The sequence below is a fragment of the Cherax quadricarinatus genome, chromosome 22, assembly GCF_038502225.1.
Source record: "Cherax quadricarinatus isolate ZL_2023a chromosome 22, ASM3850222v1, whole genome shotgun sequence".
Taxonomy (NCBI): Eukaryota; Metazoa; Arthropoda; class Malacostraca; order Decapoda; family Parastacidae; genus Cherax; species Cherax quadricarinatus.
In genome coordinates this window covers 32,061,141-32,079,281 of record NC_091313.1, presented here as the reverse complement: position 1 = coordinate 32,079,281, position 18,141 = coordinate 32,061,141, and the positions used below count along the sequence as shown (strand labels likewise).

The window sequence follows — 18,141 nt, the reverse complement described above, 5'->3', positions numbered from 1 at the left end:
TCTATCACGATGGCTTCTGTCGTTTGTTTGAGCAGATTTTATTATGGTTTACACAATTAATGTACATTTAAGTATCCTGGGCTGGTAACCAAATGATAACATAATTCCATTCCTTCCTTAAACTGTACGTGAAGAACGTTTTTTTTTTTTTTTTTTTTTTGCGGTATTCTGTTGCACCCGACATCCCACTGCCACACGTTTCCTGCCAGTTTACATAATTTATTTATGGTTGTTAACTATATACTTCCTACCTTTGATAAATTACGAGTCTTTCTACTTCTGTTGATGTTTGGTAGGTCTCGTTGAAAGAACCTAACCTATCCTAACCGCATAAAACTAAGAAAACAAGAGGTTAAAAACGTTAAAACGTGCAGTTTTGGGTTGTATTTTTACACGTTCAAATGACACCGGGCGTGTACCGTTCCAGCTGAGTAGTGGCACCATTGAACGAATAATAAACATTATTACTACAAATTTAATCTACAATATCTGCTTGAATTCATAGTTATTTACCTTATTTTCATATATAACTACATATATTTAACAAACAGTATACAATATAAAATACACAATATACAAAACGTAATGAAGGAAATATGCCACTTAAGTATAGAAAGTAAAATATAAGGTAGAATGAACGAATGTTAGAGAAGGATTGCAGAACAATGGCTTTAGAAAGGGAAAGAGAAGAGATCAAATATTATCACAGACGTTCTCATGATTCGTTTTGATCCCAGCTAGTTTGTGCACCCAGTATCCATCCTTTGGAAGGAAACTCAGGAACATATGGCTACATAAAGGGCCTAGGAACTAAGATCCAAATGGGTTAGCAGAGTACATCTGGATTTGTGTGTTCTTGTGTGTGTTGTGTAAATTCTCCATCGGATATTCCAGCCCTCTGGCCACTTCATATAAGGTAGAAAAACCAGTCCATCCAACATTCCACAAAAATGTTTTGTTCGATCATCATTTCTGTATAAAGCAGAGTCCTAAACTTTGCACGTACTTTGGGACAAGTGGTAGAAGCAGATCACATTTATCCAATATTGCATAGAGGAATTCTTCATAGATAGTTTGAGACTTTGCAGAAGGAGCCGCAAGACACATGATTGGACAAGAGATACCAGGATGACGTATAATTACTGGAACATTCTAGGAGCTATTGCAAAACTTCCATTCATAAACCATATAGTACCGCGTGTTAAATGCACAAGTCTCTGATTGGTTCAAACATAACCATATCGACTTCCTTGTGGTTTTGCGCTTCTTTTTATAATAATAATAATAATAATAATAATAATAATAATAATAATAATAATAATAATAATAATAATAATAACCTTATCGACTCGGCTCCATTGTCATAAAATGAAGAAATCCTGATTTTCTGGAGCTCTTGTAGTCTTTCATTCGCTGCTTATATTCTAGTTGTCAGAGATGTTTGGGCCTTTGTTAATATATACCTTTCTGTAGACGTTGGAGAAGGTTATTATATTTCAGTGGTTTGTTTCTTTTTGTATAAAACCAAGTGGTTTTTGACCAAGGTGGATTTTGTCCCGCGTGGTTTTTGCCCAAGGTGGATTTTGTCCCGCGTAGTTTTTGCCCTAGGCTGTTTTTACATCATGATCACACCTGTTGAAGGCTTTTCAAAGATAATGTATGTTACTTCGATGTTCTGTCTGTTTAGTGTTGTAGTGTCTAGCAGTTTAAGTTGTGAAAGGTAAAAGCAGACAGCTCTAACCCTGTATTGTCTTGGATTGTGTAAATATTGTTTCCCTGTTTTTATTAATTAACACTTTTTTTTTTTTTTTTTTTTTTTTTTTTTTGTGTGTGTGTGTGTGTGTGTGTGTGTGTGTGTGTGTGTGTGTGTGTGTGTGTGTGTGTGTGTGTGTGTGTGTGTGTGTGTGTGTGTGTGTATGTGTGTGTGTGTGTAACGTCAGTGCTCTATTTTTTTTTAATTAGTTTCCACAGTTATGAGCCTGGATCATGCTATTGTTTCTTTAAAATGGGGTTAAAGGTATGTCAGAAATTTTGGCAGAGTTTGGTGTCTCGTTTAAAATTCATGCGAATTGGGTAAGTTAATAAATTATTTCATTTGTCGCCCTGACCTTGAGATAGTTGTTAAAGTATGTATTAACTATTGTCATGTTAATCTCTTGCCTCATCTATAATTCTTGCTTTTTTCACATTGTACAATAGTGATTCGCCCATTTCCCACCAAGCCTTCGGTGAGCAGAGTAAATAATTATACTCTCAGATGAGGTGGTGTGTTGAGTGCGGATGCGTTACGCTTGTTTGATCTCCACCGCTTCCCAAGGAGAGCTCTACCCTACAGAAAGAGAAGAGCCATATTTTGCTCTTTCTCTTAATCTAACTCGTATGGTTTAGTGACGACTAATTAAATAACGTACAGGCGAATATGTCGTGCATTTTCTTACAGGTCAGACATGACCTCTTTACTTTCATGATTGGCACAAAAGACTGGCCCTGGAGACCTGATCCGTCAGCTGAGGCGGCAGAAGTTGGTGTTTGTGAAAGTGGCGGCCACACTTGTGTGCTTATATTGTGCTGTGATGCTGTTGCCTTTACTGTTGTCACGGGGGATTTTGTTGCCGCTGCTAATTTTGCCGGCCAGCCGTGTTGTTTGTTCAGGTGTTGGTGTTGGCACAATTCTTGTATGGTGCCGCATGGTGAAACGTTCAGGCGTTGTTTGATGCTGAAGCCGTGGCGGGTGTTGAGGTACTGCTGGATGAAATAAAGTATACCACAAAATAGCGAAAGTAACATATGTGAAAGGAATATGAACGATTGAGCTGGCGACTCCACAGATTCTATTTGCTTACTGGAGTAGATACCACTCATCACTGTGAAAAGAGAGAGAAAAAAAAGCACTTCCATATTTCTCGGGCCACTCAAACTTAACTCTTATGTAGCCATTTTTCCCCTGCCCTCTCCTACCCCAGTGCTTCCTCTGTCAATTCTTTTCATTACTCTTATGCCCTAACAAGAAAAGCAGGGGTTTTCACAATGCAATGACCATGTAATATTACTGGTTCATAAAATCTTGTACCCTCGTGGCCAAATGGATTCCTTGCATCTGTGCTAATGTTGAGGTAGGTTCTGGGTGTTGAGATTGTGGGTGTCTGGTTGGCCTTTAATTATTGATGTAGTCAAAACTTACATTGCATAAAATATTTTGACAAAATAGTCTATAAAGTGTTAATATCTTGAACGATTACACATCTAGCATGGTAACAAGTCAGTAACATCCTTCAACATGAATTTCATATAACGAGGAATAGCAGTGGTTAGTGTAGTTGTTGCTAGTAATAAATGCAATGAATGAGATGAAAGCTAATTTCAAGGTTTATTCACTGCTCTTGGGTCAATGAATCTACTGTTCACTTCAACACTAACATTAAGAATACTTGAAATATGTATTTAACTGTAAATACACTGAGTGATACACATGCCAGTCTGAACTGGCTGATTTGTCTTGTATAATAACGAGTGTTTTGTCAGATGAGTCGAACTTATATTTATTTGGGCTAAAAGTTCACCATACTTAATCGAAACATTATAAAATTAAAATATTACTGTCAGAAATACTTGCTAAAATTAGACTAAACTTAGGATGAAGCTTAATCGTATATAAAGTTCGGCTAGGTTATACTAAGTTTCTAAGTCATTTTTGTTGTCAAATTAGGCCTACAGTATTAATGTAAAAGTTGTGTCAATCCATAGGGTAAATTTTACGAAACAAACATTAATTTTACGTAAATGTAACCCGTTTGATTGCTCCGTAAAATAAAAAAGAACGGCGCGCATCTCCTCGATGACGAGAACGAAGTGCCTTAACGCTGCCTGTGTTTACTGCCTTTTTTGACGTGTGGCCATATATTTTAATGTCTATAATCTTACCTTCTTCCAAATACTTGCGTTTTCACACGTGTTCTAGTGCACTAATTGTTGCTGGGCTAACACCGAGCCTAAAATTAAATAGTTTCTTTAGTTCAGTTTCTGCAGTTTACAGTGCATTTCTTTCGGCTTCTGGAGTGCTCTATATTAAACTTATGAATAACGGTTACTTTCATGGGCCAGATACACTGGTATGCCCTTGGGAAGTTGGAAGCCCGATGAGCCCTACTGATAAGCATCAAGTTGTACATAGTTTGGGATAACAATGTTTTCAACCAGAATCACCACGTTGAGACTATCCTCGTTACGTTGAACACTTTGCACACTCCCTTGGTCAATTGCTTATAGGTGAGGTGATTCTGCTCCATTCTTTGTATCTTGTGCCATGCTGAAGACCGATGTCTGACACTTCCTTCTGTATTAGCTTTGCCCTAGTCTTGTTGCAAATCTTTGGAGCTCCCCTAATTTTTGCATATTACATAATCGATGTTGAATCTTGTATACTCATACATCATGTTTAGCATCTTAGTTTTCTTTGTCGAGGCTCCTTGAATGCTGTTTTTAGATTTCCCAGCTCAACTTATACGGCTTGTAGTATGGATCAAAATGTTTGTTATTTATCTGCTTAAAAATAAAGCTTGGAAATCTGAAGTAAAATGTATGCCGGTGCCTCCCTCTACCTTTTCGCCTCTCACCCTCCGTCTTCCTTCCCTTTCCGCGTCATATGCAGGGGATGTAGTGATGTTGCAACAGTATTTACTGGTGTGTATGGTGACGATGCTGGAATCGTGTGGGTGAAGTTTGGATGAAGTTTACTCTTACTGACTGGTGAATAAAGGGTGTTATTGAGCAAAGCCAGCAAGACAGTGTGGAAAACGGTGTCCAGTAGTGAGTTTCTCTCATTTCTGTGGAAGTGTGTGCCAAGATGCGTTTTACTCATAACTTGTGGCCTGCCATGTGGTATTAATTATTGTAAGACGGCCCTGCAGCGAAGATGGTGGTGGTGGTGACGTGCGAGGGTGGTGGTGATTGTTGGAGCAGTGCTGGGTGAGCTGTACTACAAAATTGATGTGATCTACTTAAATGCCGGAAATTTTCGCCCGCTCATTAAGGTTGGATTTGGTGTCCAACAGATTGTGCATGCCCATCTACTGGCCTATTTGATTACTCGTGTGAATATAAATCAAAGCGAGTGAATGAAGATGATGCAAAGTCATTGCAGTTTCATCTCATTGTTTTGGTCATTAAAAAACGAAAGTAGAAAATGGAAAACGAAGTTTTTTTGTGTCTGTGCGCGTGGCTACCAAAGTTGCCGATTAGTTACGCACCTAAGATTGAAAACTTTCCATTGTCTCGGCCAAATCTTAGTGGAAGTCAATTGCGAAATGCTTGCAGGTAGACCGCAGCTCGCGTGCTCCAACTACACCCAGTTGGAGATCCGTGTCACGAAGATCAGTGTTGCCACTTGTTTTGTATCTGTTTGCCATTTAACATTGTCCACAATACGTGGACTCGTGCTCAATGTATTTACTCATCGTTTAGTGTAAAAAGTGACTGTAAACTTCGAAAATGGATTAAGATCACACTGCTCGTTATTTGTATTGAATAATGAGTTAAGATGTGGCGAGCAGAAAGCTACTGGTGGAAGGTGTTCTCCCAGAGTGAGGAGTTCCTCCCTGCCCTGGTGGAGAAGGTGCTTCAGATCGTCCTTCACTACCTCATTATCGCCTGTCTGTAAGTATTATCTTACTTTGTTATGAGAGAGATTGGCTTATGTTTTAACCATGTCAACTGCACCTGCGTCACTATGAGCGCAGTTCATCTCAGTTCTAAAATAGGAACTTTTTTATCCTTAAACTAAGGATTAAAGTAAATTCATACACAGACAACTGAGAGATGCATACCTTGGTGTGGATACTCTATTGTTGTATCAACTTGTTTAGTCTGCTCCAGCTAGGTACTACATGACATCATTCTGTGTACGACTCTGTAGGAGGACTTTAAGGAAACTTCAGCTGGAGAATATACCACTGCTGAATATTTTTATAGACTGATCGAGAAAAAATGGAAAAGACTAAAGACAGGTCGGGCAGGGGACGGGGAAAGTAGTATTAGTAGTATAAATAGTAGAATTGTAGCAATAGAAGCTAGCGATGTCATAAGTAGTACTAGTAAGGGGCTCACAGATGAACAAAGAAAAGATAATAGTTCCTGAGTACATCTAATGGGGAGTCCAAAAGAGAAAGAAATGGTAAAGAAAAATCAGAAGACAGGGAAGGTGAAGGAAATACAGAAGACAAGTCAAGGATGAAGGTGAGGAAAAAAGCAAAGTATGGGTCAGGTCACTAGTATTCCGAAGATCCGCGTATTGGACAGTGTATTGTCAATGCATATTGAAATCAGTATTAGCAAAATAAAACAGACACTACCATTGAAGCAAGGCCTGATATATGTAGCGCAAAAGTAGCGTTGTTGATGTAAAAAGCTTCAATTAAAACATTAAGTGTATAAATATTATTGATGTAATAGACCATCAAAGAGATAATTTCTCGACCTTTAAAGTCTCTCGTTCAGTCTAGGCAGGAATACTGCTGTACACTTACTTTTTAAGGCAGATGAAATTGCAAATCCGGAGAATGTACAGAGAACTCCACTGCACATATCTGCCTGAAGGGTGCCCCGAGGGGCAAACCCCCCCCCCCCCCCCCCCCCCCCCCCCCCCATGGCCCTGTCCATGACCGGGTCGCGGTCATGAACTCCCTTGGCCTGTACTCCTTGTAACGCATGAGAGCAAAATGCCTTATAATTTACACCTGAAAAATTCTAGAGAGATTGGTCCCAAATCTGCACTCACAAATCACACCCTACGAAAGCAAAAGGCTCGGCAGGAGATGTAATATACCCCTAATAAAAAACGGCGTCGTGAGTACATTGATAAACAATGCAGCAAGAGGCCCAAGACTGTTCAACAACTTCCCATCATACAAAAGGGGAATTACCAATAGACCTCTAGCTGACTTCAAGAAGGAACTGATAGGTTCCTAAAGTCAGTTCCTGACCAGCCGGGCTGTGTATGGTTCGTACGCTGAGCTGCATGCAGCCAGCAGTAATAGCTTGGTTGATCAGGCTCAGATCCACCGAGAGACCTGGTCATGGATTTTACCTCGGGGGTATTGACCCTGGGAACACCCTCCAGGTAGACTCTAGGTCCAGGTCTGTCGCCACTGTCATGCTCCTGGGAAAAAGGGCAGCAAACCTTACAGTCCACACCGTGCCCATTGAGTTTTAACTACAAGCTTCTGAGAATATTGTTATTATACCGAAATCTCTTAAGAGGCAAAGAGCAGGTTTTAGACAGCCCAGCTTGAAGGTTTTGATCTGCTATCATGCCTCAACTTATTTCAAAGCCTGGACGTCCTGTCTAATGTCTAATACCACTCTCTCTAGGATGTGAACCACAACAGTCGACTAGTACCTACATATATAACTACAGGTAGGTGAGCATAAGCGCCAGGTGTACAGAAACTTTCCCGTACATCTCGTCTTGTGAATCAACCTCTGGTTCAATATGGTTTTAAACTAGATGTCGCTTTTTATTTACATTATTGTAGCGTCGATTGTATTTAAAGATGAAGTAAGCATTTTCCACTTTTACACCTGTTGTATGTTCATCATCAAGAGGAAATATAAATACACAATGAAGTCAGTATAGCGTGTCAACTAGTGACGTGGTAAAACATGGCAGCGGTCCCGCCAGAGATAGATCAGCGGTGGCCTTTAGCCTACACGTTGTCATTTTAATGTTCCAGATTATTCTTTACTTAAAATTAAGTAACCACCTAGACATTAACATTAGAATATTTTAATCCTTAGATAGATTAAATTAAACTGTGTATAATAATTATAAATAGTTACTGTGTAATAATTGTAAACGGTGATAAATTAAACTGCACAATTTTTATAAATTGAGATACCTTTTGGTCTTCGTGTAAAAATAGCTTGTGACATCCTTCATGCTCCCTTAATATTTCTCAGAGGCTGCTAACTTCTCACAATTTAGACAGTCCGGGTCCCACGTAGCAAATTCGTTTTCCAACTTACTATAGTCTAAATCAGTGGCTCTTTAAGTAACCCTCGTGTACCCTCCCCCGCTTGTTAATATTTATTAAGCCTTTCATACCAGAATAAAAAGGCACAATACCGTGACTAGAACAATGCACAAATAACCCAGCATTTTCCACTCTGGTCTCGCCTCTCTCCTGAAATATCGTCGCTCCACTGTTTAAGTATAAGTAAATATGGAGGACGAGGGAGACTTACATCCAGGATATACACGAGCTGCTGTTCTTTGTGACTTGCGTTGGAATTCGTTCGTTTTAGTTCATTGTTATAACGCTTGGCGGGGCCAGCAGGAATGTCATTTTCAGCCTCGCTGTTTTTACATTTGTTAAACACTATAGAATGAGAGGATAATAGTGATATCCCGTAGGCTTGTAAAGGAAACGAAAGATATGTATTTTGGGCGAAAAACGTCCGTTTGTTATGAATATATGTTCTATTTATCCAAGTAAATTTGAAATTGCAAATTTTTTAGAGTACTGAAGGGAATGTTTATACAAAGTTTAATGAAGATTGCACAGTATTTCAGTAATTTTACACCTTTCGTCATTCGGATCGAGAGGTGAGTACACAGCCTTCTGTGACAGTGTGAGGTATGTCAGTAATGGTATGGTTGATTGATGTTGATCACGGCTGCATTGGTAGAGGGATGTTGTTGGTCATGTTAGCTGAAATCTTGTTCATCCTTTGTTAGCTTTGACAATACTTGAAGCCGCCTTTCACTAGTGTTCCCATTTCCAGCCACTGATCACATAGGAATCTTGCAACCTGGGGCTTTTGTTTACACTTCACACAGTAAACATCCTTGTTAGGAACTTGTGAGCGCCAGGCGAAGCTGTAACTGAACATCACTTACGTGTTCTCTTTGGATATTTATTTAGAGTAATTCGTGTAAGGAGGTATAAGAATACATACAAGTAATTTGTAGGGATAACTTAAATAATAGAATACATTTACAATCTCTCTCTCTCTCTCTCTCTCTCTCTCTCTCTCTCTCTTTCTCTCTCTCTCTCTCTCTCTGCTATATTTATAATTTCCATTTACCTTGTATATGGAATAAACAGTCACAAGAGATGGTAATTACCAAATAATAGTAACTAGCTCTGCACGAAGGGAACCTCTGAAGCTCCCTGATGATGGTGCCATCGCTCTACTAGTCTCTCAGCTCAGGCTAACGCATTTTCATTATCCTATGTATAAAACCCATCCTGTGTGATAGAAAAGGACGGAGAAACATAGCAAGCTTTTGTTTACTCAGTGTACCTGTCATGTACAAGAAAAGGATAGACGCACACTGCGGGTGTTTACCTGGAGTTTACCTGGAGAGAGTTCCGGGGGTCAACGCCCCCGCGGCCCGGTCTGTGACCAGGCCTCCTGATGGATCAGAGCCTGATCAACCAGGCTGTTGCTGCTGGTTGCACGCAAACCAACGTACGAGCCACAGCCCGGCTGGTCAGGAACCGACTTTAGGTGCTTGTCCAGTGCCAGCTTGAAGACTGCCAGGGGTCTGTTGGTAATCCCCCTTATGTATGCTGGGAGGCAGTTGAACAGTCTCGGGCCCCTGACACTTATTGTATGGTCTCTTAACGTGCTAGTGACAACCCTGCTTTTCATTGGGGGGATGTTGCATCGTCTGCCAAGTCTTTTGCTTTCGTAGTGAGTGATTTTCGTGTGCAAGTTCGGTACTAGTCCCTCTAGGATTTTCCAGGTGTATATAATCATGTATCTCTCCCGCCTGCGTTCCAGGGAATACAGGTTCAGGAACCTCAAGCGCTCCCAGTAATTGAGGTGTTTTATCTCCGTTATGCGCGCCGTGAAGGTTCTCTGTACATTTTCTAGGTCAGCAATTTCACCTGCCTTGAAAGGTGCTGTTAGTGTGCAGCAATATTCCAGGCTAGATAGAACAAGTGACCTGAAGAGTGTCATCATGGGCTTGGCCTCCCTAGTTTTGAAGGTTCTCATTATCCATCCTGTCATTTTTCTAGCAGATGCGATTGATACAATGTTATGGTCCTTGAAGGTGAGATCCTCCGACATGATCACTCCCAGGTCTTTGACGTTGGTGTTTCGCTCTATTTTGTGGCCAGAATTTGTTTTGTACTCTGATGAAGATTTAATTTCCTCGTGTTTACCATATCTGAGTAATTGAAATTTCTCATCGTTGAACTTCATATTGTTTTCTGCAGCCCACTGAAAGATTCGGTTGATGTCCGCCTGGAGCCTTGCAGTGTCTGCAATGGACGACACTGTCATGCAGATTCGGGTGTCATCTGCAAAGGAAGACACGGTGCTGTGGCTGACATCCTTGTCTATGTCGGATATGAGGATGAGGAACAAGATGGGAGCGAGTACTGTGCCTTGTGGAACAGAGCTTTTCACCGTTGCTGCCTCGGACTTTACTCTGTTGACGACTACTCTCTGTGTTCTGTTAGTGAGGAAATTATAGATCCATCGACCGACTTTTCCTTTTATCCCTTTAGCACGCATTTTGTGCGCTATTACGCCATGGTCACACTTGTCGAAGGCTTTTGCAAAGTCTGTATATATTACATCTGCATTCTTTTTATCTTCTAGTGCATTTAGGACCTTGTCGTAGTGATCCAATAGTTGAGACAGACAGGAGCGACCTGTTCTAAACCCATGTTGCCCTGGGTTGTGTAACTGATGGGTTTCTAGATGGGTGATCTTGCTTCTTAGGACCCTTTCAAAGATTTTTATGATATGGGATGTTAGTGCTATCGGTCTGTAGTTCTTTGCTGTTGCTTTACTGCCCCCTTTGTGGAGAGGGGCTATATCTGTTGTTTTTAGTAACTGTGGGACGACCCCCGTGTCCATGCTCCCTCTCCATAGGATGGAAAAGGCTCGTGATAGGGGCTTCTTGCAGTTCTTGATGAACACGGAGTTCCATGAGTCTGGCCCTGGGGCAGAGTGCATGGGCATGTCATTTATCGCCTGTTCGAAGTCATTTGGCGTCAGGATAACATCGGATAGGCTTGTGTTAACCAAATTGTGTGGCTCTCTCATAAAAAATTCATTTTGATCCTCGACTCTCAGTCTGGTTAGCGGCTTGCTAAAAACTGAGTCATATTGGGACTTGAGTAGCTCACTCATTTCCTTGCTGTCATCTGTGTAGGACCCATCTTGTTTAAGTAGGGGCCCAATACTGGATGTTGTTCTCGACTTTGATTTGGCATAGGAGAAGAAATACTTTGGGTTTCTTTCGATTTCATTTATGGCATTTAGTTCTTCCCGCGATTCCTGACTCCTATAAAATTCCTTTAGCTTGAGTTCGATGCTTGCTATTTCTCTGACCAGTGTCTCCCTACGCATTTCAGATATATTGACCTCTTTTAGCCGCTCTGTTATTCTTTTCCGTCGCCTGTAAAGGGAGCGCCTGTCTCTTTCTATTTTACATCTACTCCTCCTTTTTCTTAGAGGAATAAGCCTTGTGCATACATCGAGTGCCACCAAGTTAATCTGTTCTAGGCATACGTTGGGGTCTGTGTTGCTTAGTATATCTTCCCAGCTTATATCGGTTAGGACTTGGTTTACTTGGTCCCACTTTATGTTTTTGTTATTGAAGTTGAATTTGGTGAATGCTCCCTCGTGACTAGTCTCATTATGTCGGTCTGGGGCTCCACGCATACATGTCTGAACCTCAATTATGTTGTGATCTGAGTATATTGTTTTTGATATGGTGACATTTCTTATCAGATCATCATTGTTAGTGAAGATGAGGTCTAGTGTATTCTCCAGTCTAGTAGGCTCTATTATTTGCTGGTTTAAATTGAATTTTGTGCAGAGATTTAAAAGCTCATGTGAGTGTGAGTTTTCATCAGAGCTGCCTCCTGGTGTTATTACTGCAACAATATTATTTGCTATATTCCTCCATTTTAGGTGCCTTAAGTTGAAATCCCCCAGGAGCAAGATGTTGGGTGCAGGAGCTGGAAAATTTTGCATGACAGTGGTCAATTTTAATCAGCAGTTCCTGGAATTGCTGGGATGTTGCATCCGGAGGCTTGTAGACTACCACAATGACTAGGTTTTGGTTCTCGACCTATACTGCTAAAACTTCCACTACATCATTTGAGGCATTTAGCAGTTCTGTGCAAACAAGTGACTCTGCAATGTACAGGCCAACCCCCTCCTTTTGCCTGTTCACTCTGTCACATCTGTATAGGTTGTAACCTGGGATCCATATTTCGTTGTCCAAGTGATCCTTTATGTGGGTCTCAGTGAAAGCCGCGAACATTGTCTTTGCCTCTGCAAGCAGTCCACGGATGAAAGGTATTTTTTTGTTTGTTGCTGGCTTTAGACCCTGTATATTTGCAAAGAAGAATGTCATCGGACTGGTGGTATTGTTGGTACTGGGGGGGGGGATTTTTTCCAGCATTAGTATCTGTATCTGTTGGTTTGGAGTGGAGGCCATCGACTGTGGTTCCACTCCAGGAATGACTGGATTTGGTGTACGATTTCTGCCATTTCCTGCCAGTTTTTTTTCCTTCCTGGCACTAAAAAACCTCTCCCTCTTGAGTGGCTGTGGCTACCCAGGTTTTCCCATGGCCTGGATGTTTTGTATCTTTTTGTACCCTTTAGATGGTGTGACTGGCAATTTAAGTTATAGCACAGTCTTTCCTGTACTGAAGAGGTACACATTTCAGGGTGAAAAAGCTTACAGGAAGGGAGTTTGCATTTTCCTGTTGTCATATGGGCATGGCATTTTCTAGGGTGGTCATAGTTGCACGTCCCGTCTGTTTTTCCAGATTTCCCATGTCTGCAGATACCAAGTGCATAGTATGTGCACAGGCTTGGTTTCCGTTTGCCTTGGGTTTCTGTGACTGTATTCCCTGTTGGTGCATGTTTCCCTGTCTTATTCCTATCCTCCCTAACACCAACAATGGAGCTCCCACCAGTTGTTTTTGGTAATATATCCTCACTATAGCTAGTGGAGTCCTCTTGTTTGCTATTTCCTTTGGTATTTCTAGTTTGCAATATTGGTTTTATCTTATCTTTGACTACACTTGTTTCCCCACTACGGCTCCTGTCCCCTATGAGGTCATTTATATGTATTCCTTCCTGCGTATAATTCCCGACTACCTGGACAAAATCTCCAGCTTCACCATTACTGTCTACACTTGGAAAATCTTGGAAGGAATGGTCCCAAATCTGCACACAGAAATCACTCCCTACGAAAGTAAAAGACTGGGCAGGCGATGCAAAATGCCCCCAATAAAAAGTAGGGGCGCCATTGGTACACTAAGAGAAAACACCATAAGTATCCGGGGCCCAAAACTGTTCAACAGCCTTCCATCAAGCATTAGGGGAATTGCCAATAAACCCCTGGCTGCCTTCAAGAGAGAGCTGGACAGATACCTAAAGTCAGTGCCGGATCAGCCGGGCTGTGGCTCGTACGTCGGACTGCGTGCGGCCAGCAGTAACAGCCTAGTTGATCAGGCCCTGATCCATCGGGAGGCCTGGTCATGGACCGGGCCGCGGGGGCGTTGATCCCCGGAATAACCTCCAGGTAACCTCCAGGTCTCCCAGGACAGCACCTCCAGCTTCACCATTACTGTCTCCCAGGACAGCACCTCCAGCTTCACCATTACTGTCTCCCAGGACAGCACCTCCAGCTTCACCATTACTGTCTCCCAGGACAGCACTATCAGCCCCACATTTGCTGACTACCAGGACATCACCTCCAGCCTTACAGTTTCTGACTACATGGCCAGTACCATTCAGCCCAGACTTTTTATGTTCCCATCTGTTGTAGAAAGCTTCCAGGTTGTCTATGAAAGCAGCTTTGATGTTATCCTCTTTTAATACCCTTGTGATTTTAGTCCACAGATTTTCCTCATTTGGGCATACCCAAAAACACTTCCCTGTTTTAATACTGCTTGTAGCTAGTTCTTGGATATCTGCACAAGGGGCGTGACACCAATTTCCACAAAAATGACAATTTATCCATGTGGAAGCCCGTTTGTTTGATTGACTGCAGACTATACAGAGCTTCATGATGATTGAGTGGTTGATTTACTGTAATTCTACTAGCAACCTCTTGAATACTCTATTAATAACCTCCTTAAATGAAGCTCTAGCTATTTGTATTTCTATTTTTAACTAATTGGACAGCTTACCGTGTACGTTCCTGATTTATATTGTTTGTGTTTGATAAGGGCGCCTACAACCCCATCCGTTTACAGTCTGCTTTATTGTCCAACGAATCCGTTTGAAACCAGTCAAGGGTTCGGACCATCAAGGGTTCGGACCAGTCGAGGGTTCGGACCAGTCGATCTGATCTGATCAGTGGGTCACTTATTTAAAACATACTAGTCGGTGATTTGGGCTAACACATAAAGGATCTACTTGAAATTATCTACCCGAGTAATATGTGATTTGATTGATACAAAAGTATAACTTGCGTGTTGAAGAGCCGGTGATTTCTGGTGTAGCTAATTTGGTTAAAAAACTCGCCGTTCTGTTTCTCCACAGATTTGTCCTTCCATCCAGCAAACAGGTACACTGTTTCATCCCTCGTTCTTTTTTTTCCTGTCGTCTACTTTGTAATGTGCTGCTCTTATAGCATTATATCCTGTAAGTTTGTAAACAGGAAGGAGGATTTACTATTTGGGATTATAAGTTAGACATGTGCAACACAATAAAGATACCCAAGTGTTGCTCATGTATCTAATTTATCAACTTAGTTCTCTGACCCATTTATCTATACCATTTGGGATGTTAGTTACTGAGCTTTATTACCTCTGGTACTGTACTGTTTTCTAATATGGCACTTGGTATACGTGTTCCTTTTCTCTCCAGTACTGGTTGTACAGTGGGCTATTGTAAGATTCACACACTAGGGTGAAACCAACATCATCCCACAGTACAACTAAAACTTGAGGAAAAAGGGGATATGAAAACCAAGTGCCATATTAAAAGATAGTACAGTATCAGAGGTACTAACAAATATCAGTGACTCAAACATCCCAAATGGTAACTCCTTCCCTATTGCTAATAATTATGCTTAAAAAAATAAATAAAAATAGTTAATTTATAAGTGGGTCTCTCAGAGAACGAAAGACAATGTTTGGAGTGTTCACATAAACATTCCTTACATGTTTTGGAAGGTGAGATATAGGTGCAGTCCTACTGTGTACTGTATGTAGAAGTGTGAGTTGTAAAATCAGTCACAGTGAGGAGTATGAGTATGTAAGAGACTCATTTCATTATACAGAACTGTTGCAATCATCAATGATGAAACAGAAGTACTACTGTAGGCATTAAAGTGGATAATAAGAATCTGTTAATTATCCTTGTGTATAGACCTTTTTATTATATCGCTTGTATATTGCCTGGATAGCACTAAAATCTCAGGGATCACACAGCGCCTGTAAAATGAATTCCATTAGATTTTATCTCATATAGTTATATATATTGTCCAACTAAATATTTATACTCTGAGCAGCTCTCAGCTGTTTTGTATGACTGATTATCCACAGTCGTCCAAAAATACCCAGAACTCAAAACGGGGAGGTGGCTGCTCTTGGAGTTAGTCAGCAACAGTCGAGTCTATAGTCAGCAACAGCAGAGGAAGTCACGAAACAGATAAGAAATATATCTGCCTTGAAAATATTACACCCGGTATTATTCTACTTTGAAATGGAAGATGGTAGACAACAGTACTGTACCGGAGATAATACCTAAAAGTACGTTAACCGAACAGACACAAACCAGAGAGCTATTGGGGCTCTGAAAAGTTTTTGAACCAGAACCTACTAAAAGTATAAATACTGTACACTTAAAGTTGTTCTTCACGGACTATAAGGAACTAATCAGACCTAACACTCGCCATTACAATCTACTCTGATCATAACCTCATTAAAGTATAGACAAGCATAAATTCATGCATAAAAAATCTTAAAGTAGGCAGCGTGAAGTATTGTTCAGTTTATTTACCTTGAGCAATCAGGGAAAAAGAACATTCCCATCCTAATGCCGCTAATGGTAAGTTATGACACTTGAGCTTGACTGATTATTACTGACTCTGTGTCATCACTGAAAGGTTCTTGACTTTCATACTGACTAACAACATGCTTATTGGAAAAGCCAGATATACATACTCAAAAAATCAGGGAAAAGGGAATTAATGTGCAATTGTTATGGATTCCATCACACAGTGGGTTACTTGTTCATGATGAAGTTAAGTTAGCCAAATTATTTAAAAAAAAAATCTTATTGAACATGTAACCATTATGACCCTTAATTCGGGCCATGATGGTGATGATGCAATACTGGCATTATGATCAGCTATGATGCTATTATTAGGTCACAGATATGCGATTGTAATGTCATAAACCATGATACCAAGCGATGTCATAGAGCCATAACATTATAGTGATGTCATAAGGAACAATGATGATGCTACAGTGACTCGTTAGTGACATCTGAGACTTCATAGAGCTACGTTGTCGGTAAGAGACATCAAAGAGCCATGATACGACAGTGACGTCATAAGAACCATAATGATGTAGGGACATTATAAAACAATGACGTTAGTGACGCCATCATCACGGACCACCACTTGTTAAGACAAAGAAAGCCATGGCCTGCATAATACTAGGAAGTGTCTGACCGCATTTTGTGTTTACACAGAGATTGGCGATAGTGGTTGTGATGAAAGATGGGGGGGGGGGATGATAGCTGAGGTGGTTGTGGTGGTGTAGTTGGTTGTCATAGTGAAGGTTGGTAAGGGGGTGATAATGGTGATGGTGATTGAGGAGGCAGTGATGATGGAAAGGATTGGTGTGTATGGTTAGGGTGTTGGTGGCTGTGGGTTGTGGAAGTTTGGTGGTACTCAACATGGTTGCCTGGTTGGCGGAGGATGATAGTTTTACTAATGTTAAAATGCTGTGTAGTGAGACTAATAATGGTGACTGGGGTCATAGATTAACGAATAGTCTTGATTATAGCCTACACGGTGTAAATTATGTTTTAGATACATCTTCAGATTTATTATTATAATTATTCCTACTATTATTGTAGAGAATAATCTTGATTATAACCTACACGTTTCTAGATTATATTTTAAATACATCTGGTTTATTATTATTATTATTATTATTGTCAGACGGAAGTGCTAAACTCGTAGAAGTCGCACACTGCCTGGGGACTGAAAGGTAGTAATGATTTTTGATCATAGAAGGAAGAGTAGTAGCTCCAATTCTTCGTATCAAGAGCCCTTCACCAGTATAAAGGCACTTATTTGAGAGGCATAGCATGTAGAGAGGATGAAGGTAACGTGGTTAAGGCCAGGTAGTTGAAGTGTGCTGCAGGAACTTTCATAACAAAGGGTGACATACTAATTATGTTTATACTTTTCAGAGCACTTGTGCTCTGTCGTTTAGATCCTTTCAAGTCGGTGGGGGGTGGGAGTTACCTTGATACTGGTGAAATTCTCTTGATCTTAGGAATTGGATCTTCCCTTCCCTTGGCTCGAACCTACCTCCTACGGATGAGATGCTATCTTATAAATATAATAATCTGTCGTGTATACTATTGTGATAACCTTCTCCAAGGCAGTGAGATATCCCAACTAGAAAATAGAGAACTTTTGCTGCTCGTATATAAAACTCAGATAAATGTTCTAATATTCCGGCCAGCTCTAGGACCGGACGAGGACCCCTGAAAACAACAAGTAGATAACGAGTAACCGGTAACGAGTTCAAGAACTGAATGTACCGTAGGAATACTAATATGTACACTGATATAGCTACTGACGTTTAGGCTACGTTAGTGTGCGACAAACCAGTGTATATAAGGAGCGCCAAGGGCACGAGAACAGTCAACATAATAGTTTCCTGTAATGTAACCAACCCTATTGGGATTATACGAAGGTCACTATTTGCTAATCTATCAGTCATTCTGTCGTTAAATTAGTTATATATATATATATATATATATATATATATATATATATATATATATATATATATATATATATATATATATATATATATATATATATATATATATATATATATATATATATATATTGTAGGTAGTAGGTTGGTAGACAGCAACCGCCCAGGGAGGTACTACCGTCCTGCC

At 40.5% G+C, this 18,141-nt stretch overlaps 1 protein-coding gene across 5 annotated transcripts in view; it reads left to right on the top strand.

Annotated features, from left to right (window-relative positions):
- The window catches only part of LOC128689731 (uncharacterized), a 365,227-nt gene that overhangs the window by 31,842 nt on the left and 315,244 nt on the right, over positions 1 to 18,141 (top strand). Inside the window, exon 1 of one of the 5 annotated variants that reach the window (XM_070087632.1) lies at positions 5,474 to 5,652. The exons of the other annotated variants lie outside the window; for them this stretch is intronic. Coding sequence (XP_069943733.1) covers positions 5,537 to 5,652 — 116 coding nt within the window. The 5' untranslated portion in view covers positions 5,474 to 5,536. Of the gene's footprint in view, positions 1 to 5,473; positions 5,653 to 18,141 lie in introns of those variants that run through there. 5 annotated transcript variants of the gene reach the window in all.